The sequence below is a fragment of the Mesoplodon mirus genome, assembly GCF_964341445.2.
Source record: "Mesoplodon mirus genome assembly, chromosome: 15".
Lineage (NCBI taxonomy): Eukaryota > Metazoa > Chordata > Mammalia > Artiodactyla > Ziphiidae > Mesoplodon > Mesoplodon mirus.
In genome coordinates, this window is record NC_138991.1 from 56,789,703 (window position 1) to 56,811,632 (window position 21,930).

The 21,930-nt window shown below is 51.4% G+C and overlaps 1 protein-coding gene across 4 annotated transcripts in view; it reads right to left on the minus strand.

The window, feature by feature from the left end:
* The window catches only part of CLEC16A (C-type lectin domain containing 16A), a 209,791-nt gene that overhangs the window by 102,005 nt on the left and 85,856 nt on the right, over nt 1-21,930 (minus strand). For all 4 annotated transcript variants that reach the window (XR_014291540.1, XM_082600684.1, XM_082600683.1 and 1 more), the window contains exons 13-18: nt 20,695-20,817; nt 17,151-17,260; nt 16,328-16,372; nt 13,659-13,709; nt 10,458-10,586; nt 2,084-2,204 (exon numbers count right to left, since the gene is read on the minus strand). Coding sequence is in view for 3 of the 4 variants with exons in the window: in XM_082600684.1 (XP_082456810.1) it covers nt 2,084-2,204; nt 10,458-10,586; nt 13,659-13,709; nt 16,328-16,372; nt 17,151-17,260; nt 20,695-20,817 (579 nt within the window). In the remaining variant the exon portion in view is untranslated. The remainder of the gene's footprint in view (nt 1-2,083; nt 2,205-10,457; nt 10,587-13,658; nt 13,710-16,327; nt 16,373-17,150; nt 17,261-20,694; nt 20,818-21,930) is intronic.

The window sequence follows — 21,930 nt, forward strand, 5'->3', positions numbered from 1 at the left end:
CTTTCTTAATGGCCAACTACCCAAAAAGGCTCAGTTAAGTGATCTCAACTAGCAATCTAATCAATTAAAATTGATAAGTGAAATACTTTTAACCTTTGTTTCAGCAGGCCATTCCTAGCGGGAGGAGGGAGGGAATATGAATTCCCAGCATAAAATTTAATTCCATTTCACGGATGCAAACATTCTTGCTGCCTTGATGGAGTGGCCTCCTTTAAAGCACACTGTTTCTCTCTCTTTCCTTGAATCCAATCAGAGAAAGATGGGTTTATGGGTCTCTCCAGCCAATTCCATCAATTTAAACCTTTACAGAAACCCCGTGACCATTTCTCAAGGGGGAAAAGGGCCAAAGATGGGCATAGAGCAGAGGGGATGTAGCTTCCTTGTTCTTCCGAGACAGAAGGAAAAAAGAGCATAAACCAAGAGGAGGCAAGAAAAAGGAGTCGGACAATCAGATAAAACCCATTAATAATCATTTACCGAGAACCTTCCGTGTGTCAGGCAGTATGCCCTGCTCTTCATAGGCACCACCGCATTTGATTATTGGGTAATTCTCCGGTTTCCTGAGCATATGCGAGGCGCTATGCTCGGTCATATTCTATTTCATATTACAGTTCACTCCAGTCTCAAAACAGCCCCGTAATGTAAGGAAGATCATCCTGATTTTACAGGTGAGGAAACAGAAGCTGTGGTGGTTTCAATCATTTGCTGGAGGGAAAACAGAGAGGAGCAGGGGTACCTGGCTCAAAAGCCAGCCCTCGAGGGTCGATATCATAATTGCTGGTCACACACTTGAATGAGTCTTGTTAAAACTCATTCAGTTGTACACTAAAACTTGGTGAATTTTATTGGATGTAAACTATATTTCAATAACGCTGATTTAAAACAAGGGCCCTCTCATCACTGTACACTACAGAGTGGCCATCTGCTGCTCCTGCCTCTCCAGCTCCCATCTCTTCTTTGTGATTTTCCTTTGAGGGCCCCCTCCTTCTTCACCCCCAGGTGATGGGGTTCAAAAGGAACAGGTCCCACCTCCCAGCACCACAGCTGAGCACGAGACCTTGGCCTAGCCAACTTCTATAAAAGTTATAGGGAAGGAGAAGCTCTGTTTCTGTCAGTGCTGCTTAGCCAGTTCAGCAGATCTTGGCCATCTTGTCACTACTTGGTGAGAGCCCTCTGGAGGATGAAGCCAGAACAAAGGAAAGCAGAGCTGAGAGATGGAGGGCGGCAGCTTCCTGATGACATTGCTTGAGACCCTAGATCTAGCCATGCCTGAAGGCAACACTACTTCTGGTTTTACAGTGGTTATCAGCGAATTCCCCTTTCTTTTTCCTTAGGCTCCTCTAAGTTGGGTTTTCTGTCTCTTATAACCAAAGAGTCCTAAAATATCATAATGTCTTTAAGAAACAAAAAACTATCTTGCCCATCAGTGTGCACGTGCCCCACAGCAAAGAGAGGAAAAAGAGAGTTCTGTGAATATGAGAAGGGTTACGGGAGCACGACCAGGCTTTAAGCCCACTGTCTCCTTTAAGTCTCAGCCTCACACTGCAGAGTAGAGCACGGAGGCACTGCGCGGTGAAACAAGAAGCCCAGGGTTGCAGGCCAAGCACACGGTTCTCTGGCTCCCAAAGCCATCATCTTTACCTAAATGCTGGTGATTTGCATTTTTGAAAGTTTTCTTTGTTTTAGCAGCAGAATCCTTTAGAATCCTCATTAAAATCATACAGACAACCTTTAATACACAAAACCAATCAGACTGGTGCTGCTATGACTATACAGGGGGTAGGGATCCTGGAGCTGTGCCCACCCCCGTTTGAGACCCCAATCACTGTGCACAGACCTTTCAGCAAAACCCCCGCACAGCGCCCACTAGTCTCCAGAAAGCAGGGCCCACAGACTGACTTCAAGGTGCCCAGAATCTAGGGCCCTTTCTTCGAAAGATTCGTGTGACAAGCACACTCTGTTAGCTCGCGGTCACGAATCAATCCCAGTACAACATGCAGGTCACACATGACCTTCCGAGCAACGCGTGAGCCAGCCTGGTGGTGCCCCCCACCACCACCGTGACTTGGGGTCACCAACTCACTCAGATCAAGGACGTCATCCGTTTTGATCAGGTCTTCTTCCCGCGTCAGTGGCAGCTGGGTCTCGGGCTGCCCTCGCAGTTGCAGTGACAGGGAACGGAGCATGAAGAACACCCGGATGGCCTGGATCAACAGTTCGGAGAGAGAGAAGATGGAAACTGAAGTCATTTTGGTGAGATGCTCCATATGGAGAAATCACACAGTGACTCTTGATTTACAACAAACAAAATAAAGCCCCCCTCTCTCAGTATCATGGTTCTGGTGCTTTCAGAGCCAAGATAAAAAACAATCAAGGATGCACCCTGTTTTCAATTATCCACAGGTTCAGGTTTGGGCCACTTCACCTCACTGAGCACCTGTCACTTGCCAGGACCTTTCCTCTAGTGTCATGTGACCTTCATGGCACCCCTGCTCAGCAGGCAGCCCCGCTTTGCAGATGAGGCACTGAGATCCAAGGAGGCCAAGTGACCTGCCCCCGGCTCACATCTACAGAGGGCAAGAACCAGATGTCTTCCAACTAAACCAGCACGGAATTTGGAAATCCAAATCATGAGTGTTTCAAGGATCCACCTACTGAATGTGGGGGTGAGGGAGACAGAAGGTGAGATGCTGGTGGGGTTCAGGGACGGCCAGACCCAGCAGCCCTTCACCCGGGAGCCTCGGCCCCTTGGCGTTACAACAGGGGCTGCGCCACTGACAGGGCAGAGGACCTCGCACCTGGCAAGTGTGCAGTGATGTCAGTGCCCCGAGAGCCCCTCAGACTTCCCCAGCCAGCTTTCTGGAGACAGAGGTGGCCCCCATCAGCACAGGGATTCCTGGCCCATCGAGGAGGAGTCTTGGCAGACTCCAGTGTGAGCAGGCATTTCCAGAGAACAGAAACAAAGCAGAATCCCAGGCTTTGGAAGCCAGACAAGTTTGTGCAGAAAGCAGCCTTCACCCTGGGGTTAGCCTGCTCTGGAGGTACCCTCCCCTTGAGTCCTAGATTGGGGCTGACTTGCCCACCAACAAGAGGCCAGGAAGGGGAGGGGCAGTCACAGGGGAGGTGGCCTCTGGGCCACTTTCCCTGACTCGTAGCTGGTGGGCCTGCCCGAGGGTAACGGCTCCTGAGTCAGACATACAGGTCTGCGTTGGACTCTCAGCTCCCCACGCTGGGCAAGGCCCCTGACCCCCACGAACTTCCATTCCCTCCTGCGTGAAATGGAGGCGGGAGTCTCTACCGCACGGGGCTGCTGGGAGATTCTGAGATGATCCTGGCGGGGCAGCAGCCAGCACGGGGTCCGTAAAGGGGCAGCCACCCTTACTCCCGCCACTCAACATCTGGGCATGGTGAGGCCACGGGGACAAACCACTGTCGCCACTGGTGAGCCACGCAGCCGCTTTTGGGTCCTCTTGTTTCCAAGTTCTGAGGCTGTAGGCCTGGGTCACTGAGATGGGAGGCTGCCCTTCATAAGACAAGGTGCCTCCCAAAGCAAGAGGCGGGGGGGACAGATGGCTGCCTGCAAAGAGCCAGGCTTGCACTGGCTCCCGATGACCCAGGCAACCAGGATGCCCGTGGGCACCTCTAAACCCTAATCCTGCCTTGGCCCAGAACTGGCAGGAGACCTTGGGCCAATTACTTAATTTCCTAATGCAGAAAACTGGAAGAACAGTCCTATCTCCTGGACCTATTCTGAGGTCAGGTATTCCTCTGTCAACCAGAAGCACTAGAGAAAAGATAAGCTTTTATATGATAGTGGTGGTGGTGGTGGTGGCATTGATCGGATTGTTTTTAACGTTTTAAAGTGCAGTCTTCATAAAGACGTCTGTAATAATCAGAAGAAAAAGAGTTGTAGTTTCACTATAAACCCAGCGACACAGGTTTTCTTTATTAAGCACCAATTGCGTGCCAGGCAACATAGGCACCTTATTGCAATGTAAAGATTTTAAGCAGGAAGGAATGGAGCTGAGAGGGGCAGGGCGATCAAGTTCACACTTGAGAGAGGTGAAGTGGGGACTGAAACCAGGAATGTTTGATACTTGTGTCACTTAGGCATATACACAAGGGAATTCAAACCCAGCCCAAGTGCAGAAAGCCCAAGATGTGGGTGGTCACTTAAACTATTTGGCTGTTTGAGCTCTCAGGTAAGGAGTCCTGACCTCGGAGATGAGGGGAAATAAAACAGAAAAAGGAAATAAAACAGAAGAAGGGTTTTTTCTGTGTCAAAAATCCATTCATCTCGGAGTTCTGAAGGCAAAGAAATCAAGCAGGACCAAAGCTGGGGGATGAGAAAGGAGAAACGTGTGTGGCTTGCTACAGCCCGATCACTCTGAAAACCAGAAACCTTCCAACATTAAAGGAGCCTGGAATTTGGCTCCTAAGGTAGACCTTTTTGATAAAACATCTGCTTTTGCTCTTCAAGTAACAAAATGGAAGATATTTCCAGGAATACAAAATAATAACAATAATTAAATAATTAAAAATATAAAACAAAATAAACACCCCCAATAATACTTTTCCTGCGTCCTGCCCCAACTCCTAAGAGAAGGAAGAACATGTGAGAAGCCCACACCCATGAATGTGAGGGCATGTTCCCACAGGGCCAAGTACTCCACTTGGGCGAAGGCAGGGCTCCCATGGGCGTCTATGGGGTTTGGCAGGCATGGTGACCAGCCCCACAACTCCGAGAATCCACAAAAGAAAGGTGAGATACCAGGATAAGGGTCATCAGATCATCCCACTGCCCTCTAAAACAATAACTGCTCCCTCTGTTTACCCATGGCCTGCCAGGTACAGGTGAGGGTTGTACTGTGTCACCTCGCTCGAGCCTTTTAACAACCCTGCATGGTTCCCATGTTTTAGACAGGAAACCAAAGCCTAGAGACGTTAGGCAGCCTGCCCAAGGTGATTCAACTAATAACCAGACTCCGAAGTCTGTGTTCTTCTAACCACATGCCTTTGCCTTCAAAAGACTGAAGGATTAGGGCCCAGGCTTTTATTGAGCATTTTTCTTGACTTTGCTAAATAAATGTGCAAGTTTAAAAGTATTACTGAAAAGGAAAAAGGCACCCTTATTCTTTGAGATGCTTTCATAGAACGATACGAAGACTGATTCTGGAAGAAGAGATTAGATTTGGAAAGGCGTGATGGCTGACCAAGCTCAAATATAAAGAAGAGACTTTTCCGGTTTGCTTCCACGCAGCTGGGAGTAAGCCCTGGCAAGGAGAGCCCCACGAGTGGGGTGGGGGATGGCTTCCGAGTCAGACAGACCTTGGTTCATCCTGGGGTCAGGCGAGTCACGTGGATCCCCCGAGCCTGGGCTGGAGCTCTGGAAATGGAGTGCCCACCACCCCGATCACAGGGTGGGAGATGGTGGAGAGGACACCTTGAGCCCTGGAGCAATGCTTGGTCCGAGCCCTCTCTCCCGCTGCCCGTGCTGCGTGTGCAAGCTGATGAGTTCAGGCGACAGTCGCTCAGGTTAGGAGCCCACTGAGGCCGTGGAAGTCAGTCATTCTTAAAAGAGTGCTGAAGCAGTTTAAAGTGGGCACAGCCCTTTGGGAAAGCAATTTGGCAATATGTAGAGAGTCACACAAAAAAATACTCATACCCTTTGAACCAGAAATTCCACTTCTGGGAACTTATCCTAAAGAAATAAGCCAAAAGAAAGGAAACACTGTATTTGTGAAGCTGCTCATTACAGTTTAGTTGAAAATAATGTAATACTGGGAGCAACCAAAATGTCCACAGCAGGAAAATGCCTGAGTAAATTATGGCAAAAGTCACCAGATAAACTTTTTATGCAGCAGTAAGAAATTAGGCTTATTAAAACTGTATCACTGTATGAAAAACTTCTTGCTCTACAATGGAGAGAGAAAAGCAGCAAGGATGAATGCAAGTCCATGGGTCCATGCCCCACGCAACCATGAAAAGATGTGTTTGCAAACAAAAATGGGAGAAGACACACAAAATGTATTGTTTGTTTAGGGTGATGAAATCACAGGAAATTCTTTCCCCCTACTTTGGAAACTTCATGAGATGTTATTGTATTTTCTTTAACGCGTAATATACATCCAAAGAGTAAAAGCAAAATAGCCTATTTCCTCAATGTCAGTAGCGATAAACACAAAAACTGTTTGTGGTTTTACGAGGGAACAGGGACACAGAACTAATGAAGGGACAAATAAAACCATGCAAATATCTTTATTTCATAATGGCTTCCATGGTTACTCCATAAAGATGGCTACCAAATGTAAAATAGATAGCTAGTGGGAAGCTAGCTATCCCACATAGCACAGGGAGATCAGCTCAGTACTTTGTGACCACCTAGAGGGGTGGGATAAGGAGGGTGGGAGGGAGACGCAAGAGGGAGGAGATATGAGGATATATGTATATGTATAGCTGATACACTTTGTTATACAGGAAAAGCTAACACACCATTGTAAAGCAATTATACTCCAATAAAGATTTTTTTTTTTAAAAAAAAGATGGCTAGCGGCTTAAATTCAGTTTGGGACTTTCACCAGAAAGTCCTCTCCCTAACTCTCTTTTCTCTAGCATTAAGCTTCAGTAGGTTTCTTTCCCACTCAAGATGCTAGAATGCTCTACCACTCTTCAGGCACTTCACAGCTGCTCTCTCCCATTTACTCTGGGCAAGACCTGAGAGGCAGGACACATGAGGAACCTGAGGCTCAGGGAGGTTAAGTAACTTGCTCAAGGTCACACAGCTAAAGTTGGGATTGAACCTCGGTTGGTCTGTGAGTCTGTGTTTTTTCTTAACTGCTTCTCTCAACTGCCCTTCCATGTGGGGTGGGTCCAGCTCAAGTCCAAGGTTCTGCATGCATGTCCTCATCAGATGCCAGTAGTTCCTGTGACCTCATTTCAACATGAATTTCCCTTCTTAGCTGGGATGGCTCAGTGGCACTCTTGCTATTTTGGTCTTATTTTATATTATTTGTTTTCTGTCTATTCTTGCATCTAGCACAGTGCCTAGAAAATGCTTGATAAATATGTCGAATGATAGGATAAATGGTGTAACTTGCAAAAGGCAAGAGGGAAAACATGACTTTATTGCCAGATGTCTTCCCGTGGTCTGCAAGGCTCTGACCCTCCTCTCCTAACCCCTTCCCTCGCTCCGCTCCAGTCACCCCGCTCCTTGGACACGCCTTACTCTTCTGCATCTCGCAGCTTTTGCACTTACTGCTCCCTCTGTCCGGAAAGTGCCTCCTTTACCTCTTTGCCTGGCTAGCTCCTTCTCACTCTCTAGGCCTCTGCTCAGACGTCACCTTGGCCGAGCAGCTTCCCCTGATCACTCTCTCCAAAGCCGTGCCCCCTCTTTCCTTCAGAGCCCTCACTGCAGCCTGGTATCACACTTGTTCATAAACTTTGCCTCTCTCCATGTGATGAGAGGCCCCGAGGTGGGGCCGCATGCCCTGCTCACTCCTGCACCCTCAGGAGTCCAGCGGCTCTTTGACGAACGTATGAAGGAATGATTTACCAGTAAGGGTGATTTGAACTACTTTGACAAGTCCTTAAGGAAAATAAAGGGTGGGGTTTCTGAAAAGGGTCAGCCTCCTAAAAGTTAGAAAAGTCTATACTCGGCAGAAGGAAAAAAAAAAAAAGGGAAGGAAAACCTTTGAATCCAACAGGACGAAATGGAATGTTCTCTGGATACAAGCAGAGAACATGAAACAAACCACATAAGCCCTCAATTGCTTGCTAAACCATACACTTCCTTTAGCTCAAATTCAAAGCACACTGCTGTGTTCTGATGTTTGAAATGGGCCGAGGAGCTAAGCTTCTGGAGGATTCCAGACAGCTGCCTTGCATCAGGAACTGGACTGGGGCGAGGGGTCAAAATTCCCCTTCAGAAATGGATCCTGGAAGTTACAAAGGGAAGCTTCTCTCAGGTGGATGGCTCTGCTTTGAGGTGGCTAGCCCCCTTTTATCTCATCTTGCCACCTTCTCCCTGGCTCTAAACCCACGGATGCTGGGACTTGAGAGTTGCTTTTATAAACTCACCGGACAGACGAAGGCCAAACATGCGATCCCAGGGAAGCCCAGACGTCCCAGGGGCTCTGCCTGTGCTTCATTTAGCAGTTTGGGCCGTGCAGCCCATCTGGGGCAAGGGAGGTGGGCAGCACAGTCCTGGGAACTTGAACTAAGAGAGATGTGAGGGTGAGGGAGGAAGAACCCCAGCCTCAGGCACCTTCTGGCCTTTGTGTTTCTGCCTTATTGCTGAGTCCTCCTGAGGACGCTGGCAGGGCAGGCACTGCTGCTTTCTGGGTGAGGAGACAGTGGCTCAGAAGGGAGCAGGAACCCCAAAGCCCAAGCAGCCTTCCCTCTGCCATACGCCTCACCCCTGAATTTCTCCTGTGGATCAAGATCATTTGCCCCAAGCCAGCAGGACATGATGCCAGGAACCAGCCAACAAGGCCAAGGTCCTCGCTGGGCTCCAAGGCCTCTGGGAACTGCCTCCTTCAGCTCCTCCCAGCCCCATCACTTCCCACGTAGCCTCCCTCATGGTGGGCTCCAGCCACGGTCCCCTCTTCGTCGGTGGAGCTGGAATGTGCCACGTCTTTCTGGGCCTTTGCCTCCCCCAGCTGCCCAGCCCTTCCCCACAGTCTCGGCTCAAGGACCAGCCCTCTGTGCTGCTCCACCTCCTTCCCCGGGTAGGATTAGGGACCTGACCCCATGTTCCTTTAGAAACGGCCTTGGCCCATGGACTGGCGCTGCCTCTTCCCACCTCACCCTCTAGACTCTGATTCCTTGAGGAGCGGGGCTAATAAACACAATGAAGGCGGCAGTGGCTGGCAGGGGGCCAGAATGGCCACGCTGCCTGGGTTGAATTCTGGCTCTGCTACTTATTAGCTGGGGGACCTTGAGCAAATCACTTGACCTCTTCGTGCCTCAGTTTATCCCTCTGCAAGATGGGGATAATACTAGCACCAACCTTCTAGGGTGGTTGTAGAATTACGTGAGGAAATTCATACAAAGAACTGATATGAATGATCTGCTTTATCACACAGGCTATGAGCTCATATGACTGTTAAGGAAACCTGACGGACTGTGGACCGAAAAGAAGGCAGGATGCAACCCAGAGCAGCAGCTCTCAACGTTCACAATCTTCTGGACCTTCCGGCTCAGGGTCCAAGGAGGACCTGGTGACGGGGTCCTCTCTGGCCTGGGGATACAAGAGCTTGACTGGGTGTGTTGTCGTTACCCTGCTCGGCAGCCTCTCCTAGGCCAACCGAAGGTTAAGGGTGAGCATGTCCACTCCATGAAGGAGTGCAGACATGACATGCATTTGTCAGAACCAATCCCCCCATAAAAGCCGATGCCAAGGATGCCCAGTGCAAACACTGCCACCCGCAAACAATCGTGTGCCCGGCCACGTGGCCCATAGCCCTGGCTGGGAGAGCACAAGGAAGGAAGGCGTCACTGGCCCGGAGATAGGGTGGGTCCTGCGGTGAGGGCTGTGGGTTTGGTCAGACAGCAGGGAATGTGGATTGACTGCAGACACGGGTCCAACTTCCTCTGTGCCCCACCCCCACCCGGCCAGGCATCTGAGGCAAAATCGCCTGCAGGAAGGCCATGGAATCCTCTTGCTTTAGGAGGATCCAGCAAGTCAATCCCGCTCCTCAAAATCTAAAGGTTAAAACACTTCTGCCACTCTGGTTACACTTGGATTAACTCAGAGGAAGATGCGAGCTGATAACGGGAGCCGAGTGCAATGAATTCCTCTAATTTATCCACTAACCGCCACATCTCCAGGGAACGATTTTCTAGGAAAAGGTTATGGTGCTTTCTAAGAAAGAAACTGATCTTACCAGGGAGATAAAATACCCTGAACAGCCCTGGGAGATTGCTTCAGAAAAAAAGTGCTGATAACGGAAGCGCACACTGCAGCTGGGTTCTGAGAACTAATCTCTTCACACACCTCTCCTGCAGGCCAGCGAGAATCACAAGTGCATTTGCGTGTGCCTCGCCCCCAAGATTCCTCAGATACCTTAACACCACGGCATCTCTGGGGGACCCGGCCTCTCTGGGCTGATTTCACAGCAGCCTCACTTGCACTATGTCAACTGCTCACCCTCCGTGCTCCTTCGCAGAAGCCCGGCCCCGCTTCCTCTCTCAGAGCTCTGGGGTTGGGGCCGGCTCCGCGCCAGCGAAGGCAGCCTGCCTGCCACCAGATACGATGCAATTTCAATCTCTGCTTTAACAAAGGGCAGCGTGCCTGGGGAAGTTAGGCCTGGTGGCGGGGTGCGAGGGAGGAGCTCTGGCTCTTCTGAAGGCCTGTTGGAAGGCAGGTCTGGATGTGGTCAGGAACCCTCCGCCCCCGGCCCCGGAGGTGCTCCTGGCGGGCAGCAGCCCAGGAGAGGCTGCGTCCAGCGCCCACTCACCCGCCGGGTCTTCTCCACGTCACCACACGGCAGCCGCTTCACAAAGTCAATGCCCGTCAGTGGCGTGCCCGTTGGGGGCAGCAGGATGGAGGCGTCCATCATGAGATATTCCACATTCATGGGCTTCATCTAGAAGACAGACATCGGAGGGAAGCTCACTGAAGGGAGGAAGGTGCTGGGGCAGGTGACACTGGCCTCTCACCTCCATCTGCACATATTAAAGAGCACATCAACTGCGATTCGGACTGAGTGAAGCCTCAAGGCAGCCAGATGTGAGAGATGTGCCTTGTTGTTTTCGAAGCTGCAGATGTCCCCTCATCTGCAGTGACAGCTCAGACACTCTGGAGAAGCTGCCTCCCTGCTGTGAAAAGCTCTTCGTTCTCACCCTCTTGTTCCCCTCCCCGCAGCAGGGAGAGGGGCCTCAGTAAGGAGGCCAGCCCTTTACGGTGGTCCCTTTAGGGTGGTCTCTGCCCCGTGTGCGGAAGCCTGACTGCTGCCCGCCTCCTTCGCTGGCACTTCCAATACGATGACAGCAGATGTAGCGACGTGGCCCCCGTTTAAGGGGACCTGACCTCGGGGCAGGCAGAGAACTAGCGGCTTTGCGCGTAGGCCCCGTCCAAGCCTCCCAACAACCCCAGCAGGGAGGCTGCCGAACTTACCGAGAAAACGGAGGCTCAGGGAAGCTGAGGAATGGATGTGGGCGCACTCAGCCGGCTGGTGGCAGAACCATGACACGGACCCAGGCCTGCCCGGCTCCAGACCCACTATGATTTCCACAACACAACCCACATTCCCCCTTCCTTCCTTGCCCCCCCTTGGCTTCTTACCTGGGGTAACAGAACCAAGTCACTTATTAAGCACCTACTACCCGCCAGGCCCCTGCAGGGCTCACCTCCTACTATGTGGGTGCCGGGGCTGTCCCATACTACAGAGGGGATCGCTGAGCTCGGAGGGAGGGCGCGTGCCCACAGCCACTGGGCCAGCCAGGGCAGAGCTGTCTGCCTCCTTCCACACCACCTCCAGGAAGCCTTCTCCGATTACCAAGACATGCTAACATCACCTCCCCTCCTGGAACTTTGTTGCATCAGTACTGACCCCTTAATTGCACGTGTTGTTGGACACTGACACTTCATTTACCTGGCACCATAAAGGAATGACATTTCACAAAGGTAAATATTCTATAGAATTAATTTTACTCCTTTAAGCATCATGAGCTTTTTCGTGTCTCTTTTAGAAAGTGGGCTTCAATCATATCACACTTTTTTCCCTCCTGTAACATAAAGCTGACTAAACAAGGCAGAGCTGTGGAGAGGGTCCGGCCGTCCAGAGACCTGGTGAACACGGAGCCCCTTTGCATGTGCTGCCTACCTTCTTCTTTTGGACCCGTGAAGTCTTCCTCCAAAGGCCTGAGGTCCACCGTCGCTATTCCTTTATGCCAGAGTGGGGGTGGCAGAGCCCTGTCTCCCACCCGGGGCGCCTGGGGTTCCAGCCTTCCTGCAGGGCCTTCCCGGACTGCCTTTGGCTCCCTCGCAGCTCCCTCCGCTCCACCCCTCCGCTCTCAACCACCTCCGACAAGCCCCCTCTAGGACTCCTGCCCATTATGCCTCTGCATGAAGCAAGAGGTGACAGGAGAAACAGTGAAGGGTCAGAAGTGAAGGCCTGGCTTTGGCATCACCCGAGAGCCTGTCCCAACTTCGCTGAGCTTAGTGCTGGTTTCCTTAAGTCTGAGCTAACGACTCATATATGGGTTCTGGGTATATGTCAGCTGTTACTTCCCTAGAGTGCCAGGCTTTGTGCAAAACATGCAATAAATGTGTCACTGAGACAAACAAACAAAACCCAGGAAGCTCCCTAGGGCAGGAGGAGGGGAACCGAATATCCGTGGTGCTGAACCTCTATAGGAGGCAGCCCTTAGGTATTTCACAACCAGTCTGGAAAGCTGTGTGGTCTGGGTCCCATTTTACAGATGGAAAAATCCAGGCTCAGAAGTAAGCAACCCACCCAGGGTTCCAGTTGGTAAGTAGCAAAAGCAGAAACTGTGCAGGGGTTTAGGAGCCCAAGCTTTTCTGTGTCGTCAAGTGACACACGAGCCTTACGTTTCCAAACAAGAAGCCAAATTTCTGGAGAATTACGTTGTGGAAGGGGACGTCACGGGCATAACATAAGACGGCAGCTGACCACTGACTCCACTCCACTCCAATTCATGGTCCAAAGAGTAGAAGACTGAGACACTCTTTGGGGGGGTCTAGGGGATAACGGGGTGTGGCCATCAAAGGTGTGAGGTGCACATGGGCGGCTCACATAGCACCGAGAGGAGGCCTGGTCACTGCTGGGGCATTTCTGGAGGTGAATTATACCAATTTACACCTTTCCCTTGAAAAGGCTCTGCGAGGCCTCAGACGTGCTGTGCACGAGGATGTGGTGAGGGCCCAGCCATCCAGACGCCCAGAGACGGGCCAGGGAGCCAGGGAGCCACACAGCACACGCTGTCTTTTTCTTTTTGACATTTTAAACCCTTGGGTTTATTGTAAAGTTCCCGAATCACTTCACTCTTTTGTCCATGAAAAGGGCGATTTATCATCTAGTTACTGAGTGTCAACTAAGGGGCAGGTGCTGGGGACGCAGAGGCAAATGAACAAAACAGCAACCTGCAATCTTCTGCAAGACAGGGAAGACCCCGGGCTGGCACTGCAGGCTCAAGGAAAAGGCAGGTGCGGGAACATTCTGGTGGCACAGAGAAGGAGGCCGCACAATATGCAGAGCAGGGCAGGACACTGGGAGGTGACGGCTCAGCTCCTCGATGGCTGGGCACATGGGGGCACCTCCCTCAGGCTCTCTGACTCTTATTTCCTTACTGGCAAAAGCAGGATAATGATAGCAGTGACTCCCGTCAGGCCGATGTGGGGATTAAGAGATTTCACATGTACGACATGCTGTACACACCTGACACGGATTAAGTCCTCAATCAGATACTATTCATATAAAAGTGAATCTTTCTGAACCATCTTATGACTCAGCCCAACTTAGGGGGAGTGAATGTCATCTGAAATTTCACTGGTGGGGATCAAAAGGCACTGTTTTCAATGCACTACCCCACCAGTCTCTGCCATTAGGATGGAAAGCTCGGAATGAGACGAGTTCTCTCCCGCTTCGGCAGGACAAGCTTTGCATACCCACAAGCGCGTCTGGCCCCTCACTCACCGTCATACTCCTGTACTCATCTTCAAACATGTCCAAAAAGATTTCTTCTCCCTAAAAAGAAAGGAAGGAAAGAGAAGATTATGTACATTTTTTCCCCATAAACAACAAAGTATTATAAACTCCAGTTGGAGGCTTTTGGGGCCATCTGTTTCTTATTAGAGAGTTCTGGTAAATCACCAGGAAGTGAAATACACACGTGAATAAGAACACACACACCCAAATGAAAGCCCAAATATCAAATTGCACCTCAATGCTTTTCTCCTTTTTTTCAAGCATGTGTAGTTAGATTTCTAGTGTCAAGGCAGTTAATTAAAAACAACAAAAATAACTTCATACATAATTAAAATATAAAAAGGGTTTATGTTTCAAGTATTTAACATCATCTGCTTGCTGAGAATGGTTGGAGAAAATAAGAATCTCGGTTAAGTTGTCATGTTAAAGCTATGAAGCTCCACACCTCTGAAAGGAAGAGTACGATTAAATATGCTTAACTCTAAAATTATACGGCTTGTTCCATTTGTTTTTGAGGCGCGCCTTTGGGGTTTTGGAGTTCCTGCAGCCCTGATGACTCTGCCCCAGAGGTCCCTCCCAGAACAGGGTGGCGGGGAGGAATTGGCTGTGAGACACACAGACCAGGGGCCAATCTCAGCCGTACCTCTTGGAGCCTCTCTTTGTTTCACTGCAAGACTGGGATGAGAGCCCACGTCTGTGCAACAGGAAGACAAAATGAGTTGATGCACTCGGTCATTATGACCACCCTGGATAGGCCCGCAGCGGGGGAGGCAGGGGAGACTTGGCTGAGCGCATCAGGGCTGTTAGAGCTGGCCTGTCTCCTAAGCACCCTCCCCCCCACACACACACATAGTTGGGGGTGGGAAAAGCAATAGGTCCTCTATATGTTTTTCCAGTGATCAGAACCACAGGTAAACTTGAAAGTTCTTGTGTGGTGTGAGAACCATGCAATAACCACAGAAATAGCAACCCTTGAGAATATCCATAAGCTTGTGAGATACTGTACTTAGGGTGCAAACCTTTTAGGATACAAGAGAGAAAAATCTGAGTTGGGAGAAGGGAGCTGCAATTCAAATACAGTTCTCCTTTTGTCAGTGAGAAAGAAAAATTCTCTGGGAAGATGCCTACCTATATGTCTTCCTGTTTTTGCAATCCAGAAGCTTTCTGGGGCCAGGGTGGGGGGCAGGGGAATAAACTAAGAGCAGTTATACTGGAAAGAGCTTCAAAGATGACTCTGCCGAGGACTCCTATCCTCACTTCAAGGCCAAGTGTGGTTTGGGCCGGTCTAAGGGGAGACTGGGATTTCTGCCCCGGTGTGTGGGGCCCACAGTGGTGCCACCCTTGTCTGGGCATGTCCACCGTGTTGCAGCTGCTTGGCGTCATCTGATCCCGGCAAGGTACACTTCCAGATTACATGACCTGTAATCTGGTTTTATCTCAACGAACACTGACAATAATGGGCAGTGTCTTAAAAAGCTTCTTACAAAGAAAAAGATTCCCGTTCATATGTGTATCTAGTTCACAGCAGTTTAAGGAGAGTACAAACAATGAATAACAGTGCAAGTGAACAAGAAAAGGATGGGGCCGACGCCTTTCCTCCTCCAGGGAGGATCTCTTCATCAGCCAGAGTACAAGGGGAAACCACCACTCACTGGATCTGGAGAGATCTGATGTGGAGGCCAAAAAGTCAGAAACTACTAAGACTGCTTGGCATATGGATTAATCCACTGTTGCTGACAAATGATGAGCCTTGCCTAAGGCTATATTATGCCTTAAGAAAAGAGGTAAACAAAACCATCACAATGCAGTATCTTAAAACGAATCATCTGGAAGCTGAAGACAGATCTACAAGTTTTCCAAATACTGAAAGTTATGGTGGTCCTTTACCAGCTGTCACTAAATTCATGATAAGTGTTTAGAGCCTGTATGTGCACACAGGCACACTTCATTTTATTGCACTTTGCTTTACTGCTTCACAGATACTGAGTTTTTTTTACAAATTGAAAGTTCATGGCAACCCTGTGTTGTCAGATGATAGTTAGCATGTTTTAGCAATAAAGTATTTTTAATTAAGGTATGTGCTTTTTTTTAGACACCACGCTATCACACACTTAGCAGAGCACAGTACAGTGTAAGCATAACTTTGATTAGCGCTGGGAAACCAAAACGTTTGCGTGACTCTCTTTATTGTGACATTTGCTCTATTGTGGTGATCTGGAACCAAACCCACAGTATCTCTGAGGTCTGCGTGTACATGTATATAAATAATACACATGCATATAATTTATAAACTCATATGTAATTCAGTAATTTTATATGTATAAGCATATGTAATTCATGAACACATAAGTTCATATGTATTAGTTAGTCATATGAGTATCTGTATATAATTCATCATTTACATGTAAATTCATCAATAAACAAATTCCTATATAATTGATAAATAAACAGCCCCATACTAGGGGGGAGTCCTCAAACGCTGTACTGATACAACAGCATGGACAGAAAAGTGCAGAGACCGCTGCTCCGGAGAGGATGAAATCGAACATTTTTACTCAGGACCCACAGGGTGTAAGAAAGAAATAACTGAAGACACTACAGTCTGGTTTATACGACACACACACACACTGCTGTACCCCTGAGTTCCGGCAGTTTACCTTATAGAAATGCCGCACCAGGTGGACACTTTCTTCTCGGGCTCCCTGTTAAAAGAGAGGGAGGGTGAGGGGGCAGGTCTCACCGAGGCGAGTGAGTGGGGTAAATCACAAATTCTAAAGTCTGAGTCTATATAAGACAGATGCTGGGCTAATAATCTTAATCTATAAAGTGGTTCTTCGTAAGGGGGTGGGGGAGAAGGAGCTCAAAATAAAAATGGGCAAAGGACAGACGATTCAATGTGATGACATGGAAAGTTGTTGATACACAGTTACATGAGAGAAACGGGTTCTACAATATGGCCCTGATGACTCTGTTTTTATAAAAAGAAAAATTCACTTGTAAACGTGTGTGTGAGTGTGTGTGGTATCTGGAAAGACACACACCGAAGTGTCAACTATCATTACCTTTTACCTCTCTGTAGTTTCTAAACTTTCTAAAATAAACATGGAAAATAAGAGGGAAGACAATGAAAGCTATTTAAAACAATGAATGAACATAGTAGCACGATAAACCATAAATAAATAAATGTGTATCTGTACACGTATAAAACTTTCATAATATAAAAAGAAAAAAATCCCAGAGACAAATACAGAGCCAAATACAAGAGAACTACTAAAACTCACTATTAAGTGGGCTTCTCGGGCCCATCTCAGTGGAAGGGCAGGTCTGTGGGAGCAAGTGGGTAGAGGGGGCGGCAGGGGTCTGGGGCCCAGCTTCCTCCCAGTGGTGCTGCGGACCAGGCTGCGGTCTGGATGCAGCAGCTTCCCTCGACCTCCTCCTACCCTCCCCCGGGGCACGGGCGCAGGAGGAAGGGGGCCTCACCTCCAGGCAGGCCAGGTGTACGTCCTTTATGATACAGCCCGTGCTGGTCACGACTTGCTGCTTTAGGAGCAGGCAGCTCAGCTCCAGCGTCGCCAGCCGGATCCTGCCATCTGCAGAGCACACTGGGGTCAGCCGCGCGTACCCCGGGCTGCACGCCCTCACAGGCAGTCTCTTGCCTTCCTGACTTGGAGGTCAGCTGACAGGTCCCCCGACATCCAGCGGGGGTACAGAGGGAACCCCCATGTGCCAACCTCCTTCCCAATCAATTACAATTGAATGTTCTCATCAAAACCGCCTGTACCAAATGCTACCCAAAGTCCCCTTATGGTGGGAGGGGAGGCAGGAAAAATGCGTAACTACTTATTATTGAAGGCCTAGAAAGTGGCCATCTGCGGTCACTTTGCTTGTCCAGCATTCCTGCCCTTTCTTCAGGGACGAGCACCCCTAGTTTCCCTTGGAGGGCCACCAGCCCTGCTCTCGGTCCTGTGATTTGGGCGGAGCTGGTCCTGCTTCCCCTGTCCCAGGGGTGGGCACATCCCCCAGGCTGGTCAGGGCCATCCAGCCCCCGGGTCACAGTGACTGGGTAGGGGGCGAGCAAGGGAGCCAGTCACAGCCAGTAAGGCTCAGTTCCACAACTTGCTGGAATCACCGGGCTCGAGACCCTCTCCTCGTGCTGGGCTGTGGAGAGGACAGGGACAGCGGTGGGGCCCTGATGGCCCGAGCACTATAGTCCGCAGTGGCCACCTCACCAGCGTGTTCTACAAACTGAGCCCTGAGTCCTCCCTTCCACCAGGCTGCCCAGCGTCTCTGCTACAGCAAGTCTAGAGCCCGACAGAGACTTGGACAGAGACAGGTGGCGGGAGCTGCAGGCAGTCATCTGGCCAAGGCAGAAGGCCACAGAGCCCAAAGACAGGCTTGAAAACATTGTTTGAGTCCCGGATTCAGCTGTGCCTCAAGCCAGCGCCCAACAGACTTGAAGTCACACAAGCCAACAGTCTTGTTTGTTTGTTTGTGTTGTCTCAGCGAGTCTCAGTTGGGTTTCTGTCAACTGCAACCAAGTTCTGACAACAAAGCCTGCTGTCCTGCTGTGAGCCAGGCATGGTCTGGGTGTTTAGAGACGCTCCCTCAAGGAGTCTCTCTAAAACCCCACTGCAATGGGTGCTCTAAAGGCTGAGGTTTAGAAAAGTGAAGTGGCTTGTCCCAAGCCTCACCCTGGGCTGTGGCGCATTCCAGGTGCCCCGAATGCCAAAACCCACATCTGGCATCGTCCCTAGAAAGCACCCGTGACCGCCTGACTGAAGGGCATTCTGCTCTTAGCAAACTCCCCCTGAGTCTTTAATCTCATTTCTGGGGAAAGGCCTCCACGTGGAAGGAGGGGCCAGGAGAGGGGGTTGTTTCTAGGCCACATCTCCGAGGTCTTGGAAACAACAGGGACCAGGATGGACCACTGGGGAAAAACTCAAGACAGACACACCGCTGCACACCTCCCTGACTGGCCGTTAATGCTGCGCACGCGTGTGTGTGCGTGCGTGTTAGGGCAGGGGTGGGGGTAGGGCGGCAAACAGGTGAGAAGAGGGAATCTGTTTGCCCAAAGATGAACTGGTTACATACGAGCAAAACCAGGCCTTCCTATGCACGACACAACCCCAGGGGCCACCCGGGCAGAGGTTGGTTAGTCTCAGCTCGGCCGTTCTGCCCGGCCCAGCCCCACCACCACTTCTGCACCGCGGCCCAGGCCTGGCAGCGCCCACCCGCCCTCCTCCAAGCTGAGGAGTTCTCTGGAGCACAGTCTCACTCCCGCCTGCCCCTCCGCGGAGCTGCGCTGTGGGCCAGGTCAGAAACGCCCCTCCTGCTGCCCCCAGGCAAGCAGATGGTGACTTTCCACCAAGACCCTTCTTCCTTTGCAAGTTCCTGCCAAGCTGCTGACTATTCCTCCTGCTGGCCCATCTCTCCAGGGGAACAGAGGGAGCAGCAAACTCCTGAGGCCTCATCGAAACTTCGAGATTGTCCCTCTGAGCTGCCCCAATCTCTTCTCTTCAGAAATACACCATCCTCAGGGGGCCTGCTGATCCTCCCCACCGTAGACGCTCCTCCCCAGCACCCAGGCCATGCTCCACCTTCCCCATCACCGAGGCACGGTCCGGGGCCACCCTCCTCAGGAACATGCTCCGCCTCCCCCAACTAGACCTCCCGTGGAAACTGACTCCACCGAGCGCCCCTTGGTCCTGAGCCACCCACATCTTTCTTGCCACCCCGGACACCCTCCTCCTGGCCCTCCCCCTCCCACGTGGGGCCTGGCCCAGGCTCTGGAGCTGGCTCCCCTTCTATATCACCTCCAGAGACCGGTAGTGGCCCAGAGCTCAGTCCTAGACACACCTCTCTCCTCTCCTGTGACTTTAAAAACCATCTGTGAGCCCCACAGTGTTAGTTCTGGCCCTGACACCACACTGAGGTCTAGATTCCACAGACCCCCAGCCATGGCTCCTGGAGGACAGGATCCACGTCTGTCCCCTACTTCCTGTACCCTCATCCGTCGCATTCAGAGGCTGGCATGCAGGAGGCACTCAATAAACATTTGTTGAGTTTACTGATACCCTTTAGGCCCTGGACCCGGTTCTCCAAGCCCCTGCACTCACTCCGCAGCAGTCACACTGTGCTTCTGGCCACCCCCCCCACCTTTGATTCTGAGGTCCTTATCTGCAGTCATAACCCTGGACTCCTGCCCTTCTCCTGAGCCTGACTGGGGCCCACCCCCTGGACTGCTCCTGATCACTCAGCCCAGCGGTTCTCTCTCCACCAGGCTGCATCTCCGTCCGGCCCTTCCCTGCGCACTCACTCACGCCCCGATGGCCTCTCTCCCTGCCTTGCAATTAGGGTTTCTCAGCCTCAGCACCATTGACACTCGGGGCCAGATAATCCTTTGCTGTGGGGGCCTGTCCTGTGCACTGTAGGATGTTTAACAGCATCCTGGCCTCTGCTTACCAGATGCCAGTAGCAACCCCTCCCTGGGCATTGCCAGATGTCCCCTGGGGACAAAGCTGCCCCCAGTTGAGAACCACTGTGCTAGTTCATTCCACTTGCTCTTTCTAGCCCCTACTGTGGCTGCAGGTCGGTGCTGGCCAAGACCTCAGAACTAGGCTGACACGTGCCAGACACCGGGCACGTCTTGTATTATCAACCTTCCCCCTCACTCATACTCTCAGCCTAGTTCATGCTCAAATGTGGCCCTGGGCCACCCCAAGAGGAGGGTTGCAGACACAGGCAAAACTGACCAAAGCAGGGTTGAGTATGGAAGGAGAAGAAAGAGAGGGTCTGGCACAAACACCATGGGGGAAGGAAAGAGGAGGAGACCCCGAGACGAAGACACAGCTGGACGGGAGGGGTCCGGGTGGCCCAGGACACGGGGGTATGTGGCAGGGGAATGGCTGAGGTCTGCCTGGATTCCCAGCAGGGCCAGATCTAGAAGCCAGGGCTCCTGGTGCCAGTGTGGGGCCTGGTCCCCATAACTCCACCACCCCTGGGAACCGCCTGCACGCCTGGGCACCTGGCTGGGCTGCGTTGTTCATGATCCTGATGAGTCTTTCAGTCAGCAGGTGGTTGTAGGTCGCCTTCTCGGCCGCAGTGGGCACCGGCAGCTGGATCCGCTCGAGTTTCTCAGGATCCATGCCTGGAATGGAGAGAAGGGGCCGGATGTAAGCACAGCTGCCATCCCGAGTGCCCTCCGTGTCCTGAAAGGCCCCTTCGAGCGGGTCTTCCTCAACCTCGGCCGTCCACGGTCTGTCTTCGTGATTCCTGCCATGACCGGGTGCTGCCTGTACTATGACTCACCTCAGAGTTTTCTGGAACTGGAACTTAAGTAAATGTATTAAAACATATATTTTCTTTTCTTTTCTTTTTTTTTTTTTTGGCCACGCCGCTCAGCTTGTGGGACCTTAGTTCCCCGACCAGGGATTGAACCCAGGCCCTTGGCAGTGAAAGCGCCAAGTCCTAACCACTGGACCACCAGGGAATTCCCTAAAACATACATTTTCTAACACTACTTGCAAATGGGAAATCAGCATGGCTGCGATACCAACAGCAACGAAGTGTTTCCGTTTCAGCCGAAGACTTGACCCACTGTGGCCCGAGGCCTGCTCTGAGTCAGGAAGGGCGATCGGCAGGTACGTGAAAGGTACAGAGGTCACGCTAGCCCGACTGTGACACGCTCCTGGGCGCAGTCAGAGGAGCGGGAAGGGGGTGGGAAAAGGGGAAACTCTCGCACTGTGGGCTTTGCTGCCGTTTCGGGGCCGGTCTGCGCACCCCCCGAAGGCACCCCTGTGTGAGACCCGTCCCACGGTGGGGGAAACAGACCACACAGAAAGGTAGCTACAGTCGTGCCCACCAATCGCATCTCCAGCTCTTAACACCAAACTGGAGAGCTGGGCCCCCGCGTGGGAAGCACAGAGGCGGCAGCCCCGTGCCCGGCTCACAGAAAGGCCCAAGGGTGGATCTGCGGGTCTACGGTTAAGGGGCAGAGGAATCACTTTTCCTCCAGGGAAATCTCACAGCATTTCAAAGACAAAGATGAGACGGGGGTGGGGTGGGAGACAGGGAGGGGGTGGGGGCTTGGGAAAGGAGAGAGGGCGCACTCAGAGTCTAAGTGAACCAAGCATCACTTTTCCTAAAGCAGGACCTGGGGGCCAGGGCGACAGGACGACCCCGCTGGGGTCACTTTGCCAGGCCAGGTGTGGGACGGGCAGTGCTCCAAATCCCTCTCCTCTCGCCGAGCCCAGCTCTGGAA